We start from the raw sequence: 27,246 nt of genomic DNA, 5'->3' as shown, positions 1-27,246 counted from the left end.
AGCGCCCCCTACCGAGCCCCCCGCCCACTCCCTGCTCCCCAGCACCCCCTCCTGACCCCCGCCCACTCCCTGCTCCCCAGAACCCCCTACTGAGCCCCCGCCCACTCCCTGCTCCCCAGAACCCCCTACTGAGCCCCTGCCCACTCCCTGCTCCCCAACACCCCCTACTGAGCTCCCGCCCACTCCCTGCTCCCCAACACCCCCTACTGAGCTCCCGCCCACTCCCTGCTCCCCCAGCACCCCCTACTGAGCCCCCCACCCACTCCCTGCAGCCCAGCGCCCCCTACCGAGCCCCCCGCCCACTCCCTGCTCCCCAGCACCCCCTCCTGACCCCCGCCCACTCCCTGCTCCCCAGAACCCCCTACTGAGCCCCCGCCCACTCCCTGCTCTCCCGCACCCCCTACTGAGCCCCTGCCCACTCCCTGCTCCCCAACACCCCCTACTGAGCCCCCCGCCCATTCCCTGCTCCCCGGCACCCCCTACTGAGCCCCCGCCCACTCCCTGCTCCCCAGAACCCCCTACTGAGCCCCCCGCCCACTCCCTGCAGCCCAGCACCCCCTGCCGAGACCCCGCCCGCTCCCTGCTCCCCAGCACCCCCTACTGAGCCCCCCACCCATTCCCTGCTCCCCGGCACCCCCTACTGAGCCCCAGCCCACTCCCTGCTCCCCAGCACCCCCTACTGAGCCCCCGCCCACTCCCTGCTCCCCCAGCACCCCCTGCTGAGCCCCCCGCCCACTGCCTGCTCCCCAGCACCCCCTACAGAGCCCCCCGCCCACTCCCTGCAGCCCAGCACCCCCTGCGGAGCCCCCCGCCCGCTCCCTGCTCCCCCAGCATCCCCTGCTGAGCCCCCGCCCACTCCCTGCTCCCCAGCACCCCCTACTGAGCCCCCCGCCCACTCCCTGCAGCCCAGCACCCCCTGCGGAGCCCCCCACCCACTCCCTGCTCCCCCAGCATCCCCTGCTGAGCCCCCGCCCACTCCCTGCTCCCTGGCACCCCCTACTGAGCCCCCATCCACTCCCTGCTCCCTGGCACCCCCTACTGAGCCCCCGCCCACTCCCTGCTCCCCCCAGCACCCCCTGCTGAGCCCCCCGCCCACTGCCTGCTCCCCAGCACCCCCTACAGAGCCCCTGCCCGCTCCCTGCTCCCCAGCACCCCCTACTGAGCCCCCCGCCCACTCCCTGCAGCCCAGCACCCCCTGCGGAGCCCCCCGCCCGCTCCCTGCTCCCCCAGCATCCCCTGCTGAGCCTCCGCCCACTCCCTGCTCCCTGGCACCCCCTACTGAGCCCCCATCCACTCCCTGCTCCCTGGCACCCCCTACTGAGCCCCCGCCCACTCCCTGCTACCCCAGCACCCCCTACTGAGCCCCCGCCCACTCCCTGCTCCCCAGCACCCCCTGCTGAGCCCCTCCCACTCCCTGCTCCCCAGCACCCCCTACTGAGCCCCCGCCCACTCCCTGCTCCCCGGCACCCCCTACTGAGCCCTCACCCACTCCCTGCTCCCCCAGCACCCCTTACTGAGCCCCCATCCACTCCCTGCTCCCCAGCACCCCCTACTGAGCCCCCGCCCACTCCCTGCAGCCCAGAGCCCCTGCCGAGCCCCCACCCCACCCCCTGCAGCACGGCACCCCCCAGCGCCACACTGGGGCATCGGTGCCCCGTCCCAGGTCTCCCTCCTCCCCCCAGCTATAGCTCCACCAGCCGCAGGGGCTCTGCGTTGAGCCCGTCCCTGTTGACCCCGGGGCCGAGCATGGGGTAAAGGGGCTCGGCGAAGGCGTCGGAGAAGGTGTAGAGGTGGGTCATGGCGGCCGCGTTGTAGAACGACACCTGCCCCCCCTCGTAGTCCAGATACACCCCGACCCGACGGGGCTTGGCCTGGAGCGCCAGGTGCCGGGAGGGGGAGTCCAGGGCCTTGTAGTCAGCCCCGTGGCGGAGCCAGACGGCCCAGTAGCCGTTGGCCGGCTTGAGCATCACCTTGGCCTCCTGACGGTTGACCGAGGCCCGAGCCAGGCCGATGTCCCAGCTGGTTTTGTCCCCCACCTCCACCTCCCAGTAGTGGCGGCCCGAGGTGAAGCCGGCCGAGCCCAGCACGCACACGCTCTTGCTGAAGCGTTCGGGCCCCTCGGGCGCCTCCTCCTGGGGCTCGTCCACCAGCCGGACGGCGAGCAGGTCGGGAGACAGCAGCAGGTTGGGGTGGTTGGTGGCCGGGTCCAGGGTGACGAGGGGCAGAGCTGTAAGGGGGGAGAAAGGGGTGAGGTCTCCGCACCAGGGGAAGGGCCCCCTGCCCCGGAGACACCCCACCATACCAGAGCAGGGGGAGTGAACAACCCACAGCCCCACCCCCGATCCCAGAGACGCACCCCCTCTATCCAGATCCCACCCACAGCCCCGCCCCTGATCCCAGAGACACGCCCCATCTACCCAGCCCCCTCTCCCTCCAGCACCGAACACCCCCACTCCTGACGCAGCCAGGTGAGGCGGGGGCTGCGATGGAGTGTCACCTACCGAGGCTCAGGGCCGATTTCATTTCCCTCCACACCATGTACTGGATGGGCCCCTTGAACTGGCCCAGGCTGAAATCTCGGGGTGCAGGCAGCGGCGCCCCTTTTTCCTCCCCGGGGCAATGCCTGGGGGGGCAACGAGCAAAGGGGTTACGAGGACACAGACGGGCCGACCCTGAGTGGACAGACCCTGCCCAGACCTGTCTCCCCCAGCAGGGCGATGATCCCAGGATACAGGGCGGGGGGAGGGGTGCGGGGGACACTCACTTTTCCAGGAAGCTTTTGATGTCCTGTGAAAAGAGAAAGTACATAAGAACGGCCGTACCGGGTCAGACCAAAGGTCCATCTAGCCCAGTATCCTGTCTTCTGACAGTGGCCAATGCCAGGTGCCCCAGAGGGAGTGAACCTAACAGGCAATGATCAAGTGATCTCTCTCCTGCCATCCATCTCCACCCTCTGACAAACAGAGGCTAGGGACACCATTCCTTACCCATCCCGGCTAATAGCCATTAATGGACTTAACCACCATGAATTTATCCAGTTCTCTTTTAAACGCTGTTATAGTCCTAGCCTTCACAACCTCCTCAGGCAAGGAGTTCCACAAGTTGACTGTGCGCTGTGTGAAGAAGAACTTCCTTTTATTTGTTTTAAAAGTAGCCATGAGAGATGCAGACGCAGAGTGGGCAGGGGGCTGCGGGTCGGGAGTGAGGGGCACCGGCAGAGCTGGGGGGGGGCTGGGGGTAGCAGGGGCTGTGGGTCGGGAGTGAGGGGCACCGGCAGAGCTGGGGGGGCTGCGGGTACCTTTACCTTCAGGAAGGTGCCTGCGTCCTCTTCCGCCAGCCGTGCCTGGATGGCAGCGATTTGCTCCCCTGAGGTGCGGACGAGCTCCTGGGCACTTCGCTGGCCGGTCTCCAGCTCACTCAGCAAAAGCTCCTCTTCCCGCCTCAGCTCCCGCCTCAGCGCCGCCTCCTTCTGCTGCAGCCACTCGTGCAATTCAATGAACTGGGAGGACAGGTGCTGCTCCAGGCGGAGACGCTGGGCCTGGGGGGAGCCCAGGGCTGGGTTAGCAGGGGGCTGTGGGTCGGGAGTGAGGGGCACCGGCAGAGCTGGGGGGGGCGGGGCTGGCAGGGGCTGCGGGTCGGGAGTGAGGGGCACCGGCAGAGCTGGGGGGGGGCAGGGCTGGGTTAGCAGGGGCTGCAGGTCGGGAGTGAGGGGCACCGGCAGAGCTGGGGGGGCAGGGCTGGGCTGGCAGGGGCTGCGGGTCGGGAGTGAGGGGCACCGGCAGAGCTGGGGGGGGCAGGGCTGGGCTGGCAGGGGCTGCGGGTCGGGAGTGAGGGGCACCGGCAGAGCTGGGGGGGGGCAGGGCTGGACTAGCAGGGGGCTGCGGGTCGGGAGTGAGGGGCACCGGCAGAGCTGGGGGGGGCAGGGCTGGGCTAGCAGGGGCTGCGGGTCGGGAGTGAGGGGCACCGGCAGAGCTGGGGGGGGGCAGGGCTGGGTTAGCAGGGGCTGCGGGTCGGGAGTGAGGGGCACCGGCAGAGCTGGGGGGGGGCAGGGCTGGGTTAGCAGGGGCTGCGGGTCGGGAGTGAGGGGCACCGGCAGAGCTGGGGGGGGCGGTCAGCACCCAGGAGCGGGTCGTGGGTTTGAACTTACTGCAATTTCAGGCACTTTCTGAGCTCTCTGCTCCTGCAGAGACTTTGCTGCTTGGATCCTGGCCTCCAGCGAGGTCTGGGACATGGTTAAAATCTCCTGGATGGACAGAAACATGGGCATAAGTCCAGAAAAAAGAGCTCGCCTGGCGCTGAGATGGAACCAGCTCTGGGGTGGCACAGCTGTAGAACGGCTGCACACAACGCTGCACAGGGATGGCTCGCCCTGCACTGAGATGCAGCCAGCTCTGGGGCGGGAGGTTCTGGATAGTCTGGGGTGTCATTAAAACACCGGAACCACAGGAAGGCCATTACAACCTGGGGTCCTGAGTAACATCCCATGGGATTGACTGGCAATGTAGCATCAACCACCAGGTCTACGTAAGACTCCGTGGCTTAGTTAGTGGCAGAGACAACTGATCCATGCTCATGCTTCAGGGCAGCAGGTGAGCTGCCTCGTAGGGGTCAGGAAGGAAATCAACCCACCCCTCCCGATAATGCAGCACAGGAGCCCATAGCACCACACTGACTGCCAGGGGAGAGTGCCCCCTACTGAGCCCCTCCACACACCCTGATCCCTGCAGCACGGCGCCCCCGACTGACCTTATATTGCTGCACGCTTTCGGCCAGCGGGAGACAATGATGCCCCCAGTGCTCGGTGTCCAGCGCCCTCGTGAGGCTGCCGTGGTCCATGCAGAACAGTGGCTCTCCCAGCAGCTCCTCGTCGGGCGAAGGCCCCTCCCGCGCAGGGGTGCTCTCCCGGGCCCTGTCTGCCAGCTGGCCCAGGGCGCGGTTGGGCACGTACTTGCCCCCGGGCGCGGGGCACCGGCACTCCGGGCAGCGGCAGGGGATGGCGTCCCCGGGCTGGGCCGGGGGCTCCCCCCAGTAGTGGGTGATGCAGCCCTGGCAGTAGTTGTGCCCGCACTCCAGCATGACGGGCACCGCAAAGAGCTCCAGGCAGATGGGGCAGTGGAGCTCGGCCGGTGGGTCGCTGGCCATGGGGCTGGGGCTGCCGCTGGGGCGATCCCTGTCCCCCTCCGTCTGGGTCCTGCCGCTCCCCCTCCGTCTGGGGTTCTGGCTCTCTGCCCCTCTCCCGTGTCTCCTTCTGGCTCTCTCCGGGCGTCTGGGCCCCTCTCTAGCTGCCCCCGCCCCAAGCCCTGCCCAGACCCGTTCTTGCCCCCGGCACCTGGCATTCCACAGCAGGCAGGCGTGGACAGCACTGGCCAAACCGGTTCCTCGTGTGGGGGGCTGGGAGCCAGGACTCCTGGGTTCTCTCCCCGGCTCTGGGAGGGGAGTGGGGTCTAGTGGTTAGAGCGGGGGGGGGGGCTGGGAGACAGGACTCCTGGGTTCTATCCCCAGTTCTGGGAGGGGAGCAGGGGCTGGTGGGTTAGAGCAGGGGGGGCTGGGAGCCAAGACTCCTGGGTTCTCTCCCTAGCTCTGGGAGTGAAGCGGGGGCTGGTGGGTCAGAGCAGCAGGAGCTGGGGGCCAGGACTCCTGGGTTCTCACCCCGCTCCGGGAGGGGTGGGTCACACTGATGGCTCATGCCCGGGGAAGCCCTGACTCCTATGTGAACAAGCTCAATTATCCCAGATGCCTCTGACTTGACCTCATGACGCAACGCTGGTGACTCAGGAGCGAAGGTGTATATAGGGCAGGGGCAGGGCAGGGGGCACTCTCCCCTGGCAGCCAGGCCTGGCCCCGATGGCACTAGGGGGCGCTCTCCCCAGTGCAGTCCTTGGGAAGAAAGATTGTCTCTATGCATTTGCGCAGCGCCGGGCACACCGGGGTCACAGTCTCACACTGGGGCTTTCAGGTGCTGTCATAGGTGGATTGCGGAGCTTACCAAAGAGGCTGAAATGCAGCAAGCTCTGGGGTGGGGCCCCTTGGGAACAGCTGCATAGAACGCTGCCCGGGAACAGCTCGCCCGGCGCTGAGATGCAGCCGCCTCTGGGGTGGAGCCCGCTGCAGCGAACAGGAGGCAGCTGTGCAAGAGGCAGGCCGAACCCGGAGCATTCAAACCTCTTTGGCTAGTTCCCCTGCCCCCTTTGTCACTAGGATCCAGTGGGGGAACTGCTCACTCCATCAGCCCTGGGAATCCTGCCCTCCATGTCCCCTCTAGAGACCCCCACCCTATCGCCTTGCCCCAGGGCTAGTGCTGGTCACCCTGCGGAGACTATGGAGCACCTGGGATCTCCTACCCTGTAGCCCATACATTTAAAGAAACACGTATCAGTCGGGGTTAGATCCTGGGAGCCAGGACTCCTGGGTTCTCTCCCCGGCTCTGGGAGGGGAGTGGGGGCTAGTGGGTTAGCACAGGGGGGGCTGGGAGCCAGGACTCCTGGGTTCTCTCCCCAGCTCTGGGAGGGGAGTGGGGGCTAGTGGGTTAGCACAGGGGGGTGGGGAGCCAGGACTCCTGGGTTCTCTCCCCAGCTCTGGGAGGGGAGTGGGGCAGCGCAGTGGGTGCTGGGTGGCCAGACTCCTGGGTTCCATTCCCAGTTCTGCCACAGCCTGTGACCTTACAGGGTCACTTCATTTCTCTGACCGTGTTTCCCGGCTGTAAAACAGAACTATCCTGCTTTTATCTGTTTAGACGAGGAGCTCTTTGGGGCAGGGACTGTCTCTGATTGGGTCCGTGCAGCGCCCGGCCCAACGGGGGTCCCTGATCTCAGCAGGGGTGGGGGTGGGGGGTTGGGCAGCCCCCAGCACGGCAGGGCCCAGCACCTGGCCCACCGGGATCCCAGTCTCAGGGGTCACCCAAAGCAACCCTTCAGACACCGCGCTTCCGGATTTTTTAAAATTGTTTATCGAAAGTTTAAATGCCAAGAGCATTACAATAAAAAACACAACCGCTTGGAGAGAAAAACACACACACACACACACACACACGCAACTGGCTCCAATGAACGGGGACCCAGGCTAGGAACCAATTCCTGGGTTCAAACACTTCTCAGACGCGCTTGGAACCCCCCTGCAAAACCAGCCGGCCTCTCGTCTCTGGTGCATGGGGCGGCTGAACGGGATTTGGCCTGTGCGAACCCTTTTTCAGGGCTTAGACCCCCAGCCCTCCAGCCACGGTATTTTGGCTGTAAACAGCCTTGCAGGATCCCGGTTTACCCTCCCTCCCCATCCCCCTAACCCCAGAGTCCCGGCTGTCCGGGGCCTCATAGGTGCTCAATTCCCATTCTTCCACTTCCGACATTTCAGCTGCGAAAAGCCCCTATTCCCCTCCCTCAACCCCCCCATGTTTCGGCTGCAAAGGCCCATGTAGATCCCAAGGGGGAGAACGCGAAAGCCCCCAGCGGAGCCTGCTGGGGACCTGGACGGGGGTGGAGAGGGGCTCGTTTTAGAGGTAGCCCCCTCCCCCCCCAGCGCCTCCTGCACGCCACAGAACAGCTGATCGCAGCAGGGGCGGGGAGGCGCTGGGAGGGAGGGGCAGGAGTTGATTGGAGGGGCTGTGGGAGGTGCTGGAGAGGGCGGGGGGGGAGCTGGCTGCCGGCAGGTGCTAAACACCCACTAATTTTTTTCCATGGGTGCTCCAGGGCGCCCAGATCGGGTAAGTCACCTGCTTCCGGGTGCCTGGATTTGATTCTCTGCTCCCTGGGTGAATTTGAGAAGACTGGGGATTAGATGACGATAGGTAGTGGGATTGGATAAAACAGGAAAACGAAAGAGATTGGGATTAGATTAGATACAGATTGGGAGTTAGATTAGACACACCCTGGGGATTAGGACAGTTGATTGGAAAACGGATTTTCCGTTCCCGGGAAAACTTGGAGATTTTTTTTTCACCCCAAAATTGCAAGATTTTTTTGCAAGCAAAAAAAGTTCAGTTTGGGTCAAAATGTTTCATTTTGGTTCATTCAAAACATGAGGAATTTTTTTGTTTTTGTTTGGTATAAAATAAACATCAAAACGAAACGTCGTTCCCAAACGAAATATTGAAACGTGTGACATTTTCAAAGAAAACATTCTATTTTTGCAAACAACACTGAGTTGAAATGATACCATTTGCGGGGGGAAATCGGTGTTTTCAAGATGGCTTTTTTTTAATGGAAACCAGTTGTTTTGATAAAAAACGTTCTGAGCAGCTTTTAGGGATTAGATTTGAGAATGAGATTAGATTATGCAGGTAAAAAGGGGAAGAGATTGTGTTAGGGGGTTAAATTAGGTAGATGAAAAGGAGAATAGATATTACATGAGACACTGAGTGGGGATTAGATTAGACAGGTTAAAAAAATGAGAATGGGGATTATATTAGGAAAGTAAAGAAGGGATTGGAGATTAGATTCAACGCAAAGTGGGTACCAGAGTAAACTGGTGGAATTACAGTTGGACAAATAATGGAGTTTTTGGTTCTTTGCAAAAAAAAATAATAATCATAATTTTGGGTCAAAGAGAAAACAAAATTTTTTAAAACGTCTGGCAAATCAAAAAGAAAAAAAAATCTGTTTTCAGTTGAACTAACTATTTTGAGCTGGTTTTTTACAGGAAATTTCTGTACGAACAGCTGCTTCAAAGAGAAAAATCGACACTTCTGAAAGTGTCAAAACAAAAGGTTTCTACGGCTTTCTGGTTTTAATTTTTTTTTTAATTATATTAAATTTGGAATTGAAAAATCAAAACGTTTCGGCTCTACGATGTCATTTTTTTTATTTTCCTTGGAGTTTTTTGGCTGGTTTCCCAACCAAAACAATTCAGCAAAACCAAGGGCAACTTTTTGAAAGGTTTCGGTTACACCGAATTTGCGGGGTTTGTAGTTGAAAATGTCACTCGCCTCAAAATGAAAGTGGCAAAAAAGGCTCATGTCATTCGGGGTGTATTAACGAGAGTGTCACATGTAAGACATGGGAGGTAATTCTCCGCTCTGCTCGGCCCTGGTGAGATTTCAGCTGGAGCAGTGTGTCCAATTCTGGATGCCACATGTTAGGAAAGAGGTGGACAAATTAGACAGAGTCCAGAGGAGAGAAACAAAAATGATCCAAGGTTTCGAAACCCGACCTATGGGGAAAGGTTAAAAAACCGTCATGGTTAGTCTAGAGAAAAGACGACAGAGGGGGAACTGGAAAACAGTCTTCAAAGATGTTCAGAGCTGTTACAAGAGGACAGTGATCAGTTGTTCTCCATGTCCACTGAAGGGGGTGTGGATTAGATTTACGCAAGAAGAGATACCATCCAAATGGCTTACAGGATTTAGGCTCCTGAATCCCACAGCGATCCAGGCCATTAGGATCCTAAACCCTACTGACTTCCGGCGAGATCTGTGCTCCTGAAGATCCTGGTCGGAGTTAGGGGTTTAAATGGCTGTAAGGATCTGGATCAGTGGGGGAGCAAGGTGGGGGTTAGGGGACGGGATGAGAAATCAGAGTTCGAGGAGGGAGACAGAGGTAGGAACGAGGAGAAGGGAAATGACAGGAGACAGCTGGGCTGACGCAGCAGGATGATGATTCACATCCCACGGGATCAAGCCCGGGCTAAGTCCTTGACGCTGCAGCGTGGGTGGGGATCAAACCGAGGCCTCAGCAGTGCTGGCCCATTCCACCGAGGGTGGGAATTCCCCCGGCAGCTCGGCTTAGTAAGAGTCAGAGACGGGTGAGCCACGCTCATGCTCCAGGGCAACTCAGAGGGCTCAGGAAGGAAATCAACACACACCCATACTGCAATGCAGCACCCCCTAGTGATGCTCTGGGACGTCGGGGCCAGCATTGACTCCCAGGGGACGGCGCCCCCTAGTGAGCCCCTGCCCCGCACCACAGTGCCCACTGGTTCAAGCTCTCCCAGCCATGCGTGGAGCCCTCCTGACCCTGCCTAACATGTGACCTGACGGGACAGCAGGCAAAACCAGCGACGGACCCAGGCGATCAGGAGGGGGAAGTGTCTACTTGTTGCTTGCCCCATCGAGACCCTGATGTGTAGCCAGTCCTGACCCCAGGGGGAGGGGAAGAGGGGGGTTGGTCCCAGCCCCACCCTCCCCCGCCACGGGGAGGGGAGGCACAAGGGAGCTGGGATCTCAGCCTCAGGCGTCCTGGAGGTCGGGAATGTCGGAGAGGATCATGGGAGAGCCCAGCTGCAGCTCCTGCTGGAGGGACTCCATGTCGGCGGGGTTCATCCGATGGACCTCGAGCCAGTCAGCCAGCAGGGAGGCCGAGAGAGGGGCCGAATCGCCCTGGCTGGGGGGAGGAAGAAGACAAAGAGAGAGATCAGACGGACGGACGGAGGAACGTTGGGCCAGGCCAGATAAGAACCCCGAGCCCTCTCCCACCAGGACCCCGGGAAGGATTTGAACCCGGGAGCCAAAGTTGCTGCAGAGCGTGAAGGAAGTTGTAGTTCCGGGGCCTTAGGCTGACTACATCTCCCAGGATGCCCCAGGATCTCCCATCTGGCTGAGCATCTGTAAGGCCTGAGGCCTGGTCTCGCTCTGGTTCTTTGACTGGATCCGTCAGTTACAGAACTCATCTGGCAAGGGGCAAATCGACTCGGGTGGGGGTCACTTCCCTCCGAGCCGCGCGGCTGCATGGGCCTGGACTGCAGAGGAGAGAAGGAGGGGGCATGCAGGGCTGCGGCGGGGAGAGAGGACTGGGGGAGTCCTCTCTCCCCACCACAGCCCTGGGGCAGCCTGCACCCCGAACCCCTCATCCCTGGCCCCACCCCACAGCCTGCACCCCCCTGCACCCCAACCCTGAACCCCCTCCCGCACCCTGAACCCCTCATCCCCAGCCCCCCAGAGCCCACACCCCCCTGCACCCCAACCCTCTGCCCCAGCCCTGAGCCCCCTCCCGCACCCCGAACCCCTCATTCCCGGCCCCACCCCAGAGCCCGCACCCCAACCCTCTGCCCCAGCCATGAGCCCCTCCCGCATCCCGAAACCCTCATCCCCGGCCCCACCCCAGAGCTCGCACCGCAACCCTCTACCCCAGCCCTGAGCCCCCTCCTGCACCCCGAAACCCTCATCCCCAGCCCCACCCCAGAGCCCGCACCCCCCCACACCCCAACCCTCTGCCCCAGCCATGAGCCCCTCCCGCATCCCGAAACCCTCATCCCCGGCCCCACCCCAGAGCCCGCACCCCATCCCTCTGCCCCTGCCCTGAGCCCCCTCCTACACCCCAAACCCCTCATCCCCAGCCCCACCCCAGAGCCCGCACCCCCCCGCACCCCAACCCTCTGCCCCAGCCATGAGCCCCTCCCGCACCCCAAACCCCTCATCCCCGGCCCCACCCCAGAGCCCGCACCCCAACCCTCTGCCCCAGCCATGAGCCCCCTCCTACACCCCAAACCCCTCATCCCCAGCCCCACCCCAGAGCCCGCACCCCAACCCTCTGCCCCAGCCCTGAGCCCCTCCCGCACCCCAAACCCCTCATCCCCGGCCCCACCCCAGAGCCCGCACCCCAACCCTCTGCCCCAGCCATGAGCCCCCTTCCACACCCCAAACCCCTCATCCCCAGCCCCACCCCAGAGCCCGCACCCCCCCGCACCCCAACCCTCTGCCCCAGCCATGAGCCCCCTTCCACACCCCAAACCCCTCATCTCCAGCCCCACCCCAGAGCCCGCACCCCCCCACACCCCAACCCTCTGCCCCAGCCATGAGCCCCCTCCTACGCCCCAAACCCCTCATCCCCAGCCCCACCCCAGAGCCCGCACCCCCCCGCACCCCAACCCTCTGCCCCAGCCCTGAGCCCCTCCCACATCCCGAAACCCTCATCCCCGGCCCCACCCCAGAGCCCACACCCCAACCCTCTGCCCCAGCCCTGAGCCTCCTCCCGCACCCCAAACCCCTCATCCCCGGCCCCACCCCAGAGCCCGCACCCCCCTGCACCCCAACCCTCTGCCCCAGCCCTGAGCCCCCTCCTGCACCCTGAACCCCTCATCCCCGGCCCCACCCCAGAGCCCGCACCCCAACCCTCTGCCCCAGCCATGAGCCCCCTTCCACACCCCAAACCCCTCATCCCCAGCCCCACCCCAGAGCCCACACCCCCCCGCACCCCAACCCTCTGCCCCAGCCATGAGCCCCTCCCGCACCCCAAACCCCTCATCCCCGGCCCCACCCCAGGGCCTGCACCCCCCCACACCCCAACCCTGTGCCCCAGCCCTGTGCCCCTCCCGCACCCCAAACCCCTCATCCCCGGCCCCACCCCAGAGCCCGCACCCCCCCGCACCCCAACCTTCTGCCCCAGCCATGAGCCCCCTCCTACACCCCAAACCCCTCATCCCCAGCCCCACCCCAGAGCCCGCACCCCCCCGCACCCCAACCCTCTGCCCCAGCCATGAGCCCCTCCCGCACCCCAAACCCCTCATCCCCGGCCCCACCCCAGAGCCCGCACCCCAACCCTCTGCCCCAGCCATGAGCCCCTCCCGCACCCCAAACCCCTCATCCCCGGCCCCACCCCAGGGCCTGCACCCCCCCACACCCCAACCCTGTGGCCCAGCCCTGAGCCCCCTCCCTCTCCTGAGCCCTAGGAACTGGGTATGGACAGGAACTGGATAGGGGCAGGTGCCTTTTGCCCAGCGCCCTAGGGACTGGGAAAGGGTGGGTGCCCAAGAGTGTGCGAGTAACACATGATATCTTCTTGCCATGGGTAGGACTCCCCAGCCAGACTACATCTCCCATGATGCACAATGGCCAGGGACTCCCATGGTGCACCGCCTCGCCCCTCGCAGAGGGGAATCATGGTGCACTGTGGGAGATGCAGTCCGATGAGGGAGCCCATCTCAGAGGGCAGAATGAGATAACCCAGCCACTACTCCCAGGATGCACTGCAGCAGCTCAGCCAGAGGGGGAAACCATGATGCATCATGGGACATGTAGTCTGACCAGGGAGCCTGACCTATAGAAAGCTTGAAGTGCCTGAAGAACCCTCATGAGTGGACCTAATGGATCAGCGCAGGGGAGGGGCTGGGAGCCAGGACTCCTGGGTTCTCTCCCTGGCTCTGGGAGGGGAGTGGGGTCTAGTGGTTAGAGCAGCGGGGAGCTGTCCCTGCTGTGCAGGGCTCTCACCTGTCCCTGTTCTCCCCCACCATGTCAAAGGACTGATTCAGGAACTCCTCCAGGTCAAAGCCCACGCCGTAGCCTGCGCCGCTGCCCTTGGGGGTCACCGAGAAGACAGGCGGCAGGAGATCCTCCACCTGTGATGGCAGCGAGACACGGTGAGCGTGGCACCCCCCAGGGCCCATCCCCACCCAGGGCAGGATCCTGCCCAACCAGCTGCTCCCCGGCAGAGATGGGGACGCCCCATCCGGGCCCATCTCGCCGGATCACTGCTGGTGCCCCCTAGAGGGGAAAGGCCCCGTTACCTGTGACTTGGAAAGCTGGTGCGTGACCATCGTGATGTCGGGCGACTCCGTGGTGGGGGCGGTTTCCGGCGACGCGGCCGTGGCGATTGGGTGCTGGCCGGGCCCTTTGACTCCTCCCACTGCCGGGTCTGGCGCCCTCTTCCCCACCTCCTGCAGGAAGACGGCCGGATCCAACCCCACGCCCTCCCGGCCTGGTGTCACAAGGCTGCCCACAGCGCGGACTGATGGCCCCTCTTGAGGCGGTGCCCCGCTAGGAGTCATTGGGACTTCTCCAGGTGCCAGCCTCCCAGCCACAGTCCAGTTCTCTGGGCACTGGACACCGGGCCATGCGCTGATCCCTGCCAGGCCAAAGGGGGCCTGGAAGACCTGACCCGGGGCATATTTGACACTCAGGAGGCACTCGGGTTTAGGTAAAGCTTTGTGACAAGCTGTGGGGGCCACCAGCACCGGAGGGAAGGGGCCGGGCGGGGCCGGGAAGTACTGGACCATGTTGGGGGCCGAGCCGTGGGCTGGATCTGCCACTATCGGCAGTACGGTGAGTCTGGGGCCGCTACTGGCTGGCGCCTTCTCGGGGAAGCTCAAGAAATCTGATGTGGTTGGGACGTGACCGGCTGGCGTGGCTGGGAGGTGGCCAACGGCACCTGGTGGAACATGGCCGGCAGGGGTGGCTGGGAGCTGGCCAGCGCCTCCTGCCGGAACATGGCCAGCAGGGGTGGCTGGAAGTTGGCCAGCGGCTCCTTGTTGAAGGTGGCCAGCAGGGGTGGCTGGAAGGTGGCCAGCGGCTCCTGCCGGAATATGGCCAGCAGGGGTGGCTGGAAGGTGGCCAGCAGGGGTGGCTGGGAGGTGGCCAGTGGCTCCTGATCGAAGGTGGCCAGCAGGGGTGGATGGGAGTTGGCCAGCAGCTCCCAGTGGAACATGGCCAGCAGGCGTGGTTGGAAGGTGGCCGGCAGGTGCAGCTGGAAGGTGGCCGGTGGCTCCTGGTGGAATGTGACTAGCAGGCGTGGCTGGGAGGTGGCCAGCAGGTGCAGCTGGGAGGTGGCCAGTGGCTCCCAGTGGAACATGGCCAGCAGGCATGGTTGGAAGGTGGCCGGCAGGTGCAGCTGGGAGGTGGCCGGTGGCTCCCGGTGGAACGTGGCCGGCAGGCGTGGCTGGGATGTGGCCGGCAGACGCAGCCAGAACGTGGTCCGTGGGCCCGTTGTGAGCCGGTTTCTGGTGGTTCCGGTCAATCATCTTGGTCCATCGCTCCAGGAGGCTGCGGTCGTTTTCGCTCAGCACTAGTCCGCCCAGCACGTCCCCGCGCCGCAGCTCCTTCCGCTCCTTCTCCTTCTGCTTCTTCTCCCGCTCCTTGGCCCGCTCCTGGCGTCGCTTCCGCTTCTCCTCCCGCTCCCGCTGGCGCTCCTGGGCCGTCACCGGCTTCCGCACGTCCGGGGGCTCTGGCACGGAGCACTGGGTGTCTGGAAACAAAGCAGAGAGGAGTCAGCTCACTCCCTACCCGCAGCCCCTGCTAGCCCAGCCCTGCCCCCCGAGCTCTGCCGGTGCCCCTCACTCCCGACCCGCAGCCCCTGCTAGCCCAGCCCTGGGACCCCCGAGCTCTGCCGGTGCCCCTCACTCCCGACCCGCAGCCCCTGCCAGCCCAGCCCTGCCCCCCCCCCAGCTCTGCCGGTGCCCCTCACTCCCGACCCACAGCCCCTGCTAGCCCAGCCCTGGGACCCCCCAGCTCTGCCGGTCCCCCTCACTCCCGACCTGCAGCCCTCGGCTAGCCCAGCCCTGGGACCCCCCAGCTCTGCCGGTGCCCCTCACTCCCGACCCACAGCCCCTGCTAGCCCAGCCCTGGGACCCCCCAGCTCTGCCGGTGCCCCTCACTCCCGACCCGCAGCCCCTGCTAGCCCAGCCCTGGGACCCCCCAGCTCTGCCGGTCCCCCTCACTCCCGACCTGCAGCCCTCGGCTAGCCCAGCCCTGGGACCCCCCAGCTCTGCCGGTGCCCCTCACTCCCGACCCACAGCCCCTGCTAGCCCAGCCCTGGGACCCCCCAGCTCTGCCGGTGCCCCTCACTCCCGACCCGCAGCCCCTGCCAGCCCAGCCCCGCCCCCCCCAGCTCTGCCGGTGCCGCTCACTCCCGACCCGCAGCCCCTGCTATCCAAGGCAAGGCAGAGACAGGAAGAAACAAGCAAGATTACACTAAACACTGTCTCACACGACCTCCTCAGAAACAAACTAGAGAAATACAGCCTAGATGGAGCTACTACAGGGTGGGTGCAAAACTGGTTGGAAAATCATTCCCAGAGAGTCGTTATCAGCGGTTCACAGTCCTGCTGGAAGGGCAAATCGAGTGGGGTCCCGCAGGGATCGGTTCTGGGTCCAGTTCTGTTCGTTATCGTCACCAGTGACTTAGATCAGGGCACAGAGAGGACACTGATAAAGTTTGTGGATGATACCAAGCTAGGAGGGCTTGCAAGTGCTTTGGAGGATAGGATTAAAATTCAAAATGCTCTGGACAAACTGGAGAAATGGTCTGAAGTCAATAGGACAAAATTCAATCAGGACAAATGCAAAATACTCCATTTAGGAAGGAACAATCAGTTGCACACACACAATGGGCAATGACTGCCTAGGAAGGAGCACTGCGGAAAGGGGGTCATAATGGACCATAAGCTACATATGAGTCAACAGTGTAACGCTGTTGCAAAACAAGCGAACATCATTCTGGGCTGTATTAGCAGCAATGTTGTGAGCAAGACAGGAGAAGTAATTCTTCCGCTCTACTCCGCGCCGATTAGGCCTGAACTGGAGTATTGTGTCCAGTTCTGGGTGCCACATTTCAGGAAGGATGTGGACAAATTGGAGAAAGTCCAGAGAAGAGCAACAAAAATGGTTCAAGGTCTGGAAAACATGAGCTGTGAGGGAAGATGGAAAGAACTGGGTTTGTTGAGTCTGCAGAAGAGAAGACTGAGAGGGGACATGAGAACAGTTTTCAAGGTTGTTACAAGGAGGAGGAGGAAAAATTGTTCTCGTTAACCTCTAAGGATAGAACAAGAAGCAATGGGCTTAAATTGCAGCAAGGGCGGTTTAGGTTGGACATCAGGAAAAACTTCCGACCTGTCAGGGTGGTTAAGCACTGGAATAAATTGCCTAGGGAGGTTGTGGAATCTCCATCATTGGGGATTTTTAATTGCAGGTTGGACAAACACCTGTCAGGAATGGTCCAGATAATACTTAGTCCTGCCATGAGTGCAGGGGACGGGACTAGATGACCTACTAAGGACCCTTCCAGTCCCACACGTCTCCGATTCTATGAAAATCAGAAATAGAACCCAGGAGTCCTGGCTCCCAGCCCCCCACTCTAACCACTAGACCCCACTCCCCACCCAGAGAGGAGGAGAGAATCCAGGAGTCCTGGCTCCCAGCCCCCCCGCTCTAAGCACTAGACCCCCCTCCCCTCCCAGAGAGGAGGAAAGAACCCAGGAGCCCTGGCTCCCAGCTCACCCCCCTCTCTAAGCACTAGACCCCACTCCACTCTCAGAGAGGAGGAGAGAACCCAGGAGTCCTGGCTCCCAGCCCCCCTGCTCTAACCACTAGACCCCACTCTCCTCCCAGAGAGGAGGAGAGAACCCAGGCATCCCAGCCTTTCACCTTTGTTCTTATTGCGCAGAGCCGACTTCAGCAGCGCGGCCTTGAGCGCCGCCTTGGTGTCGTCCGAGATGGCCCCCTCCCTCTTGGGCGGCGCGGCCTCCGGCTCTGCCTTCACCTCGGCCGGCCCCTCGGGGTGGGGAGGAGCCCCGGGCGAGGTCAGGTCAATGGTCTCCGGAGGGTACGGGACTTCCCCGGGGGCTGGCGACTCCATGGCGTAGTCTCCCCCGGTGGAGCCCGCACTGGGCATGTCCACGTCCTGGCAGCGCAAGGGGGTGGCGGCGGCGGGCGGGGCAGCGGCGGCGGCCGGCCGGAGGGCGGGCTTGAAACTGATCTGCCGGCGGATCCCTTCGCGGCGGGCGTGGAAGTCGCAGATCTCGGCCACGATGGCCTCCTTGATGCGCTCCTTGGTGAGGACCTGCTTGTCGAAGTCGAAATCGAAGGCGGGCACGCAGTCGGGCTCGTCGTCCGGGTCGTGGTACTTGGCCACGAAGGGGTGCTTGAGGGCTTCGGCCACGGCGATCCGCTCCCGGGGGTCGAAGCGCAGCATCTTGGCCAGCAACGCCAAGGCCGAGCGGTCAGCCTGCTGGTAGAGGCTCTCCCAGGGCACCGGCTGGCGGGAGGGCAGGCTCTGGATGTAGGCGCGCACCCGGTCGGCCCCGATGGCGTGGATCACCTTGGCGGACGGGGTGCCCAGCACCGTCATGATCAGCTGCAGCTGGTGGATGTAATTCTTCCCGGGGAAGAGCTGCTTGCGGCCCAGCATCTCGGCGAAGATGCAGCCGACGGACCACATGTCGATAGCCTGCGTGTATTCGTGGAGGGACAGCATCAGTTCCGGGGCCCGGTACCACCGCGTGGCCACGTATTCCGTCATGAAGTACTTGTACTCGTCCGGCTTGGTGCACAGCCCCCGGGCCATGCCGAAATCGCCGATCTTCAGCTCGCAGTTCTCGTTGATGAGCAGGTTGCTGGGCTTCAGGTCCCGGTGGATGACATTGGCCGAGTGGATGTATTTGAGGCCCCGGAGCAGCTGGTAGAGGAAGTATCGGACGTGTTCCAGCGTGAGGGGCTGGGAGGAGTGGATGATCTGGTGAAGGTCGCTCTCCATCAGGTCTAGCACCACGTACCTGCCGGAGGATGGGGAGGTCAGCGGGGAGAGGACCCAGGAGTCCTGACTCCCAGCCCCTGCCCCTGCTAACTCACTAAACTCCCCTCCCTATAGAACCCAGCGGTCCAGGCTCCCGGGCCTCCCTGCTCTAACTCACTAGACCCCACTCCCCTCCCAGAGCCAGGGAGAGTACCCAGGAGTCCTGCCTCCCAGCCCCCCCTGCTCTAGCCACTAGACCCCACTCCCCTCCCAGAGCAGGGGGGTAGGACCCAGGTGTCCTGGCTACCAACCCCACCTAGCTCTACTCACTAGACCCCACTCTCTTCCCAGAGCTGGGGACAGAACCCAGGAGTCACAGAATCACAGGACTGGAAGCGACCTCGAGAGGTCATCTAGTCATAAGAACATAAGAACATAAGAAAGGCTGTACTGGGTCAGACCAAAGGTCCATCTAGCCCAGTATCTGTCTACCGACAGTGGCCAATGCCAGGTGCCCCAGAGGGAGTGAACCTAACAGGCAATGATCAAGTGATCTCTCTCCTGCCATCCATCTCCATCCTCTGACGAACAGAGGCTAGGGACACCATTCTTACCCATCCTGGCTAATAGCCATTTATGGACTTAGCCACCATGAATTTATCCAGTCCCCTTTTAAACATTGTTATAGTCCTAGCCTTCACAACCTCCTCAGGTAAGGAGTTCCACAAGTTGACTGTGCGCTGCGTGAAGAAGAACTTCCTTTTATTTGTTTTAAACCTGCTGCCTATTAATTTCATTTGGTGACCCCTAGTTCTTGTATTATGGGAATAAGTAAATAACTTATCCTTATCCACTTTCTCAACATCACTCATGATTTTATATACCTCTATCATGTCCCCCCTTAGTCTTCTCTTTTCCAAACTGAAGAGTCCTAGCCTCTTTAATCTTTCCTCATATGGGACCCTCTCTAAACCCTTAATCATTTTAGTTGCTCTTTTCTGAACCTTTTCTAGTGCTAGAATATCTTTTTTGAGGTGAGGAGACCACATCTGTACACAGTATTCGAGATGTGGGCGTACCATGGATTTATATAAGGGCAATAATATATTCTCAGTCTTATTCTCTATCCCCTTTTTAATGATTCCTAACATCCTGTTTGCTTTTTTGACCGCCTCTGCACACTGCGTGGACATCTTTAGAGAACTATCCATGATGACGCCAAGATCTTTTTCCTGACTCGTTGTAGCTAAATTAGCCCCCATCATGTTGTATGTATAGTTGGGGTTATTTTTTCCAATGTGCATTACTTTACATTTATCCACATTAAATTTCATTTGCCATTTTGCTGCCCAATCACTTAGTTTTGTGAGATCTTTTTGAAGTTCTTCACAATCTGCTTTGGTCTTAACTATCTTGAGTAGTTTAGTATCATCTGCAAACTTTGCCACCTCACTGTTTACCCCTTTCTCCAGATCATTTATGAATAAATTGAATAGGATTGGTCCTAGGACTGACCCTTGGGGAACACCACTAGTTACCCCTCTCCATTCTGAGAATTTACCATTAATTCCTACCCTTTGTTCCCTGTCCTTTAACCAGTTCTCAATCCATGAAAGGACCTTCCCTTTTATCCCATGACAGCTTAATTTACGTAAGAGCCTTTGGTGAGGGACCTTGTCAAAGGCTTTCTGGAAATCTAAGTACACTATGTCCACCGGATCCCCCTTGTCCACATGTTTGTTGACCCCTTCAAAGAACTCTAATAGATTAGTAAGACACGATTTCCCTTTACAGAAACCATGTTGACTATTGCTCAAGAGTTTATGTTTTTCTATGTGTCTGACAATTTTGTTCTTTACTATTGTTTCAACTAATTTGCCCGGTACCGACGTTAGACTTACCGGTCTGTAATTGCCGGGATCACCCCTAGAGCCCTTTTTAAATATTGGCGTTACATTAGCTAACTTCCAGTCATTGGGTACCGAAGCCGATTTAAAGGACAGGTTACAAACCTTAGTTAATAGTTCCGCAACTTCACATTTGAGTTCTTTCAGAACTCTTGGGTGAATGCCATCTGGTCCCGGTGACTTGTTAATGTTGAGTTTATCAATTAATTCCAAAACCTCCTCTCGTGACACTTCAATCTGTGACAGTTCCTCAGATTTGTCACCTACAAAAGCCAGCTCAGGTTTGGGAATCTCCCTAACATCCTCAGCCGTGAAGACTGAAGCAAAGAATCCATTTAGTTTCTCCGCAATGACTTTATCATCTTTAAGCGCTTCTTTTGTATTTTCATCGTCAAGGGGCCCCACTGGTTGTTTAGCAGGCTTCCTGCTTCTGATGTACTTAAAAAACATTTTGTTATTACCTTTGGAGTTTTTGGCTAGCCGTTCTTCAAACTCCTCTTTGGCTTTTCTTATTACACTCTTGCACTTAAGTTGGCAGTGTTTGTGCTCCTTTCTATTTGCCTCACTAGGATTTGACTTCCACTTTTTAAAGGAAGTCTTTTTATCTCTCACTGCTTCTTTTACATGGTTGTTAAGCCACGGTGGCTCTTTTTTAGTTCTTTTACTGTTTTTCTTAATTTGGGGTATACATTGAAGTTGAGCCTCTATTATGGTGTCTTTAAAAAGGGCCCACGCAACTTGCAGGGATTTCACTTTAGTCATTGTACCTTTTAACTTTTGTCTAACTAACCCCCTCATTTTTGTATAGTTCCCCGTTTTGAAATTAAAGGCCACAGTGTTGGGCAGTTGAGGTGTTCTTCCCACCACAGGGATGTTGAATGCTATTGTATTATGGTCACTATTTCCAAGCGGTCCCGCTATAGTTACCTCTTGGACCAGCTCCTGCGCTCCACTCAGGATTAAATCTAGAGTCGCCTCTCCCCTTGTGGGTTCCCGTACCAGCTGCTCCATGAAGCAGTCATTTAAAGTATCGAGAAATTTTATCTCTGCATTTCGTCCTGAAGTGAAATGTTCCCAGTCAATATGGGGATAATTGAAATCCCCCACTATTATTGGGTTCTTAATTTTGATAGCCTCTCTAATTTCCCTTAGCATTTCATCATCACTATTACTGTCCTGGTCAGGTGGTCGATAATAGATCCCTAATGTTATATTTTTACTAGAGCATGAAATTTCTATCCATAGAGACTCTATGGAACCTGTGGATTCGCTTAAGATTTTTACTTCATTTGAATCTACACTTTCTTTAACATATAGTGCCACTCCTCCCCCTGCACAGCCTGTTCTGTCCTTCCGATATATTTTGTACCCCGGAATGATTGTGTCCCATTGATTGCTCTCAGTCCACCAGGTTTCTGTGATGCCTATTATATCTATATCCTCCTTTATCACAAGGCACTCTAGTTCACCCATCTTATTATTTAGACTTCTGGCATTTGTGTACAAGCACTTTAAAAACTTGTCCCTGTTTATTAGCCTGCCTTTTTCTGATGTGCCAGATTCTTTTTTATGTGGCTGTTTATCATCTGATCCGGCCCTTACATTATACTTTTCAGTCCTCTGCTCCTGACTATAACCTGGAGATTCTCTATCATCAGACTCTCCCCTAAGAGAAGTCTGTGTCCGATCCACACGCTCCTCTGCAGCAGTCAGCTTTCCCCCATCTCCTAGTTTAAAAACTGCTCTATAACCTTTTTAATGTTTAGTGCCAGCAGTCTGGTTCCACTTTGGTTTAGGTGGAGCCCATCTCTCCTGTATAGGCTCCTCCCATCCCAGAAGTTTCCCCAGTTCCTAATGAACGTGAACCCCTCCTCTCTACACCATCGTCTCATCCACGCATTGAGACTCTGAAGCTCTGCCTGCCTACCTGGCCCTGCGCGTGGAACTGGGAGCATTTCTGAAAATGCCACCATAGAGGTCCTGGATTTCAGTCTCTTCCCTAGCAGTCTAAATTTGGCTTCCAGGACATCTCTCCCACCCTTCCCTATGTCATTGGTACCTACATGTACCACAACCACCGGCTCCTCCCCAGCACTACACATAAGTCTATCTAGATGCCTCGAGAGATCCGCAACCTTCGCACCAGGCAGGCAAGTCACCATACGGTTCTCCCGGTCATCACAGACCCAGCTATCTACATTTCTAATAATCGAATCTCCCATTACTAACACCCTGCCTTTTCCTAGAAACTGGAGTTCCCTCCCCCAGAGAGGCAACCTCAGTGCGAGAGGCAACCCCGGCACCATCTGGAAGGAGGGTCCCAACTATGGGAAGGTTTCCCTCTGCTCCCATTGACTGCTCTACTTCCCTGGGCCCTTCTTCCTCCTTAACAGCACAGGTGCTGTCTAAGCGGAGGTGGGACAATTCTACAGTGTCCCGGAAAGCCTCATCAACATACCTCTCTGCCTCTCTCAGCTCCTCCAGTTCCGCCACCCTGGCCTCCAAAGTCCGTACATGGTCTCTGAGGGCCAGGAGCTCCTTGCACCGACTGCACACATACGCCACCCGCCCACAGGGCAGGTAATCATACATGCAACAGTCGGTGCAATAAACTGGATAGCCCCCACTCTGCTGCTGGGCTTCTGCCTGCATTGTATCCGAGTTAGTGAAAGGGTGGTTTACAGAAGGGAGTTTTGGACTGTGGTTTGGTTTATAGGTTTTAGGGGGGGGCCACGGGGATGGGGTTACGGCTGGCGAGGGACTCCCACTCCCTTCCCAACTCCCTTGCGAAACTCCCTGTTAGCAGCCCCTGTTCGCAAAGCTCCCTGGTCGCTTGTGCACGGCTTTATAAAGCCCTGGCCTGAGTGAATGCCCCGCCCACTGATTAAGGCTCAGCCAATTACCAGAGGCTTCGAGCTTTCAAACCTGCCTCCAACTGCCAGCCAGAGCACACGGTCCCTCAAACAACCAAACAAACAAACACAAGCTCAGCACACAGCAAGTAACCCCCAAACACAAACAAATACACACTACAGACAGTCACTTACCCCACAGATGCTGTATTAGCTCCTCCTTCACCTGGAGAACTCCCTTGCGAAACTCCCTCTTAGCAGCCTCTGTTCGCAAAGCCAAGTCCAGTCCCCTACACTCATGGCAGGACTGAGTATTATCTAGACCATCCCTGACAGGGGTTTGTCCAACCTGCTCTTAAAATCCCCAATGATGGAGATTCCACAACCTCCCTGGGCAACTTATTCCAGTGCTTAACCATCCTGACAGGAAGTTTTTCCTGATGTCCAACCTAAACCTCCCTTGCTGCAGTTTAAGCCCATTGCTTCTTGTCCTATCCTCAGAGGTTAAGAAGAACAATTCTTCTCCCTCCTCCTTGTAACAACCTTCTATGTGCTTGAAAACTGTTATGTGTCCCCTCTCAGTCTTCTCGTTTCCCGACTAAACAAACCCAATTTTTTCAATCTTCCCTCATAGCTCATGTTTTCTAGACCTTTCATCATTTTTGTTGCTCTTCTCTGGACTTTCTCCAATTTGTCCACATCTTTCCTGAAATGTGGCATCCAGAACTGGACACAATACTCCAGTTGAGGCCTAATCAGTGCGGAGTAGTCCGGAAGAATGACTTTTCGTGTCTTGCTTACAACATTGCTGCTAATACATCCCACAAGGATGTTTGCTTTTTTGCAACAGTGTTACACTGTTGACTCATATTCAGCTTATGGTCCACTATGACCCCCAGATCCCTTTCTGCAGTTCTCCTTCCTAGGCAGTCATTTCCCATTCTGTACATGTTCCTTCCTAAATGGAGTACTCTGCATTTGTCCTTATTGAATTTTGTCCTATTTACTTCAGACCGTTTCTCCAGTTTGTCCAGAGCATTTTGAATTTTAATCCTACCCTCCAAAGCACTTGCAACCCCTCCCAGCTTGGTATCATCCACAAACTTTATAAGTGTACTCTCTATGCCATTAGCTAAATCATTGATGAAGATATTGAACAGAACCTGACCCTAAACCGATCCCTGTGGGACCCCACTCGTTATGCCCTTCCAGCATGACTGTGAACCATTGATAACTACTCTCTAGGAACAGTTTTCCAATCAGTTTTGCACCCACCCTGTAGTAGCTCCATCTAGGTTGTATTTCCCTAGTTTGTTTTTGAGAAGGTCATACAAGATAGTATCAAAAGCTTTACTAAAGTCAAGATATATCACATCTACCGCTTCCCCCCTACCCACAAGGCTTGTTACCCTGTCACAGAAAGTTATCAGGTTGGTTTGACATGATTTGTTCTTGACAAATCCAGGCTGACTGTTATTTATCACCTTATTATCTTCTAGGTGTTTGCAAATTGATTGCTTAATTATTTGCTCCATTTTCTTTCCGCGTACAGAAATTAAGCTGACTGGTCTGTAATTCCCCGGGTTGTCCTTATTTCCCTTTTTATAGATGAGTACTAGATTTGCCCTTTTCCAGTCTTCTGGAATCTCTCCCGTCTTCCATGATTTCTCAAAGATAATCGCTAATGGCTCAGATATCTGCTCAATCAGCTCCTTGAGTATTCTAGAGTGCATTTCATCAGGCCCTGGTGATTTGAAGACATCTAATTTGTAGAAGTAATTTTTAACTTCTTCTTTTCCTATTTTAGCCTCTGATCCTACCTCATTTTCACTGGCAGTCACTAAGTTAGACATCCAATCGCCACCAACCTTCTTGGTGAAAAACCGAAACAAAGAAGTCATTAAGCACCTCTGCCATTTCCACATTTTCTGTTATTATTTTTCCCCCCTCACTGAGTAACGGGCCTACCCTGTCCTTGGTCTTCCTCTTGCTTCTAATGTATTTGTAGAATGTTTTCTTGTTACCCTTTCTGTCTCTAGCTAGTTTGATCTCATTTTGTGCCTTGGCCCTTCTAATTTTGTCCCTACATACTTGTGTTATTTGTTTATATTCATCCTTTTAATTTGACTGAGTTTCCACTTTTTGTAGGACTCTTTTTTTGATTTTTAGATCACTGAAGAGCTCCTGGTTAAGCCAGGGTGGTTTCTTGCCAGACTTCCTATCTTTCCTACACAATGGGATAGTTTGCTCTTGTGCCCTTAATAGCGTCCCTTTGAAAAACTGCCAATGTCTTCAATTGTTTTTCCCCTTAGACTTGCTTCCCATGGGATCTTACCTACCAACTCCCTGAGTTTGCTGAAGTCTGCCTTGAAATCCATTGTCTTTATTTTGCTGTTTTCCCTCCTACCATTCCTTAGAATCATAAACTCTCTCATTTCATGATCACTTTCACCCAAGCTGCCTTCCACTTTCAAATTCTCAACCAGTTCCTCCTTGTCAAAATCAAATCTAGAACAGCCTCTCCCCTAGTAGCTTTCTCCACCTTCTGAAATAAAAAAATTCCAAGAACTTGTCGGATAATCTCTGCCCTGCGGTGTTATTTTCCCAGCAGATGTCTGGATAGTTGAAGTCCCCCATCACCACCATGTCCTGTGCTTTGGATGGTTTTGTTAGCTGTTTAAAAAAAGCCTCATCCACCTCTTCTTCCTGGTTAGGTGGTCTGTAGTAGATCCCTACCATGACATCACCCTTGTTTTTTACCCCTTTTATCCTTACCCAGAGATGTTCAACAAATCCGTCTCCTATTTCCATCTCAATCTCAGTCCAAGTGTATTCATCCTCCCTTTTTTCCCTACGGGTCCTTCCTTAGCAAGCTGTACCTGTCAATACCAATATTCCAGTCATGTGTATTATCCCACCAGGTCTCTGTGATGCCAACTGTGTCATAGTTGTATTTATTTACTAGCATTTGAGTTCTTCCTGCTTATTCCCCATACTTCTGGCTACCAACCCCACCTAGTTCTAACCACTAGATCCCACTCCCATTCCGGAGCCAGGGAGAGAACCCAGGAGTCCTGTCTCCCAGCCCCCCCTGTTCTAACCACTAGATCCCACTCCCCTCCCGGAGCTGGGGATAGGACCCAGGCGTCCGGGCGGGCGCTCACACGGATTTGAAGTCGTCATAGGGCACGGCGGGTTTCAGGATGTCTTTGATGGCGATGATGTTGTCGTGCTTGAAGTGTTTGAGGATCTTGAGCTCACGGAGGGTGCGCTTGGCGTTCATCACCACATCGAAGGCATTGGGGATCTTCTTGATCGCCACCTGCTGGCCTGGAGGCAAACGGCGCAGGGAGGGTCAGAGCAGAGACACCATCCCCTGCGCAGCCCTCCCCTATGGAACCCAGGAGTCCTGGCTCCCTGTTCTGACCCCCCCAGACCTAACTCCCCTCCCAGAGCTGAGGAGAGAACCCAGGAGTCCTGGCTCCCAGCCCCTCCCCAACCCACTAGACCCCACGCCCCTCCCAGGAGTGGGGATGGGACCCAGGCATCCGAGCTGACCTGTGGATCTGCGGCGGGCGGAGCTGACCACGCCGTAGGCCCCGGTGCCGATGGTCTCGATGACCTCGTACTCGTCCCCCACCTCGAAGGTGACGTCCAGGGAGCGGGCCTTGAGGATGGCCAGGTTCTTGGCCGCGACGGTGGCCCGGTGGCCCGGCTCCCGCTTGCCCCTCTCCTCGGCCTCCTCCTCTTCCTCCTTCCGCGGCTCTGCCATGGCGCCCGTCTCCTGCCGAGGGAAGGCAGGCCAGGGAGGGGGGGGATCAGGGAGAGGCACCCAAACTCCCTCGGCCCTGGGAGAGAACCCAGGAGTCCAGGGACAGGGGGGCCCAGCAGGAGCAGGGGAGGTGGGGACGAGTCACCCCGTATCTCCAGGGGAGAGAACCCAGGAGTCCAGGGGGTGGGGGGCAGGGCAGGGAGCAGCACAGGGGGGTGCAGGAGGGGGCTGGAAATGGGGGGCTTGGGGGAGGCAGAGCTTCAACCAGCTATGGTGGCGGGAGGGGCGGGGCTTCGGGACAAGGGGCGGGGCTTCGGGGACGGGTCGAGCAAGGAGGGGGTGGTGCCTCTCTCCCTTATGGGGAGGGGCCGGGGGGGGGGTCTCTGCAGGGGCGGGGCTCGGGCGGGGCCCCCATGGGGCGGGGTCTCTCTCCCATATGGGGAGGGGCCAACGGCCCCAGGGGGCGGGGTCTCTGCAAGGGGCGGGGCAGCGGAGAGTCCCGGGGGCGGGGTCTCCGCAAGGGGCGGGGCGGGGCAGTGGAGAGTTCCAGGGGGCGGGGCCTCACGGTC

At 58.0% G+C, this 27,246-nt stretch overlaps 2 protein-coding genes and 1 pseudogene across 2 annotated transcripts; all 3 read right to left on the bottom strand.

Moving 5' to 3' along the window:
• Positions 1–27,246, bottom strand: part of LOC135877976 (RING finger protein 112-like) — a 1,138,053-nt pseudogene that overhangs the window by 463,140 nt on the left and 647,667 nt on the right.
• Positions 1,683–5,142, bottom strand: LOC135878619 (zinc-binding protein A33-like). Its single transcript, XM_065404336.1, has 6 exons — positions 4,747–5,142; positions 4,148–4,243; positions 3,305–3,538; positions 2,765–2,787; positions 2,502–2,623; positions 1,683–2,227 (listed from the first exon to the last, which is right to left on the bottom strand). The coding sequence occupies exons 1-6, from the start codon at positions 5,140–5,142 to the stop codon at positions 1,683–1,685; spliced, it is 1,416 nt and encodes a 471-aa protein (XP_065260408.1).
• Positions 10,157–26,677, bottom strand: MAPK7 (mitogen-activated protein kinase 7). The gene is made up of 6 exons (XM_065404391.1): positions 26,464–26,677; positions 26,070–26,235; positions 17,060–18,186; positions 13,429–14,882; positions 13,133–13,260; positions 10,157–10,310 (listed from the first exon to the last, which is right to left on the bottom strand). Exons 1-6 carry the CDS (start codon positions 26,675–26,677, stop codon positions 10,157–10,159), a joined length of 3,243 nt encoding a protein of 1,080 aa, XP_065260463.1.

The sequence above is a fragment of the Emys orbicularis genome, chromosome 4, assembly GCF_028017835.1.
Source record: "Emys orbicularis isolate rEmyOrb1 chromosome 4, rEmyOrb1.hap1, whole genome shotgun sequence".
Taxonomy (NCBI): Eukaryota; Metazoa; Chordata; order Testudines; family Emydidae; genus Emys; species Emys orbicularis.
This window is presented reverse-complemented; position numbering and strand designations above follow the sequence as displayed.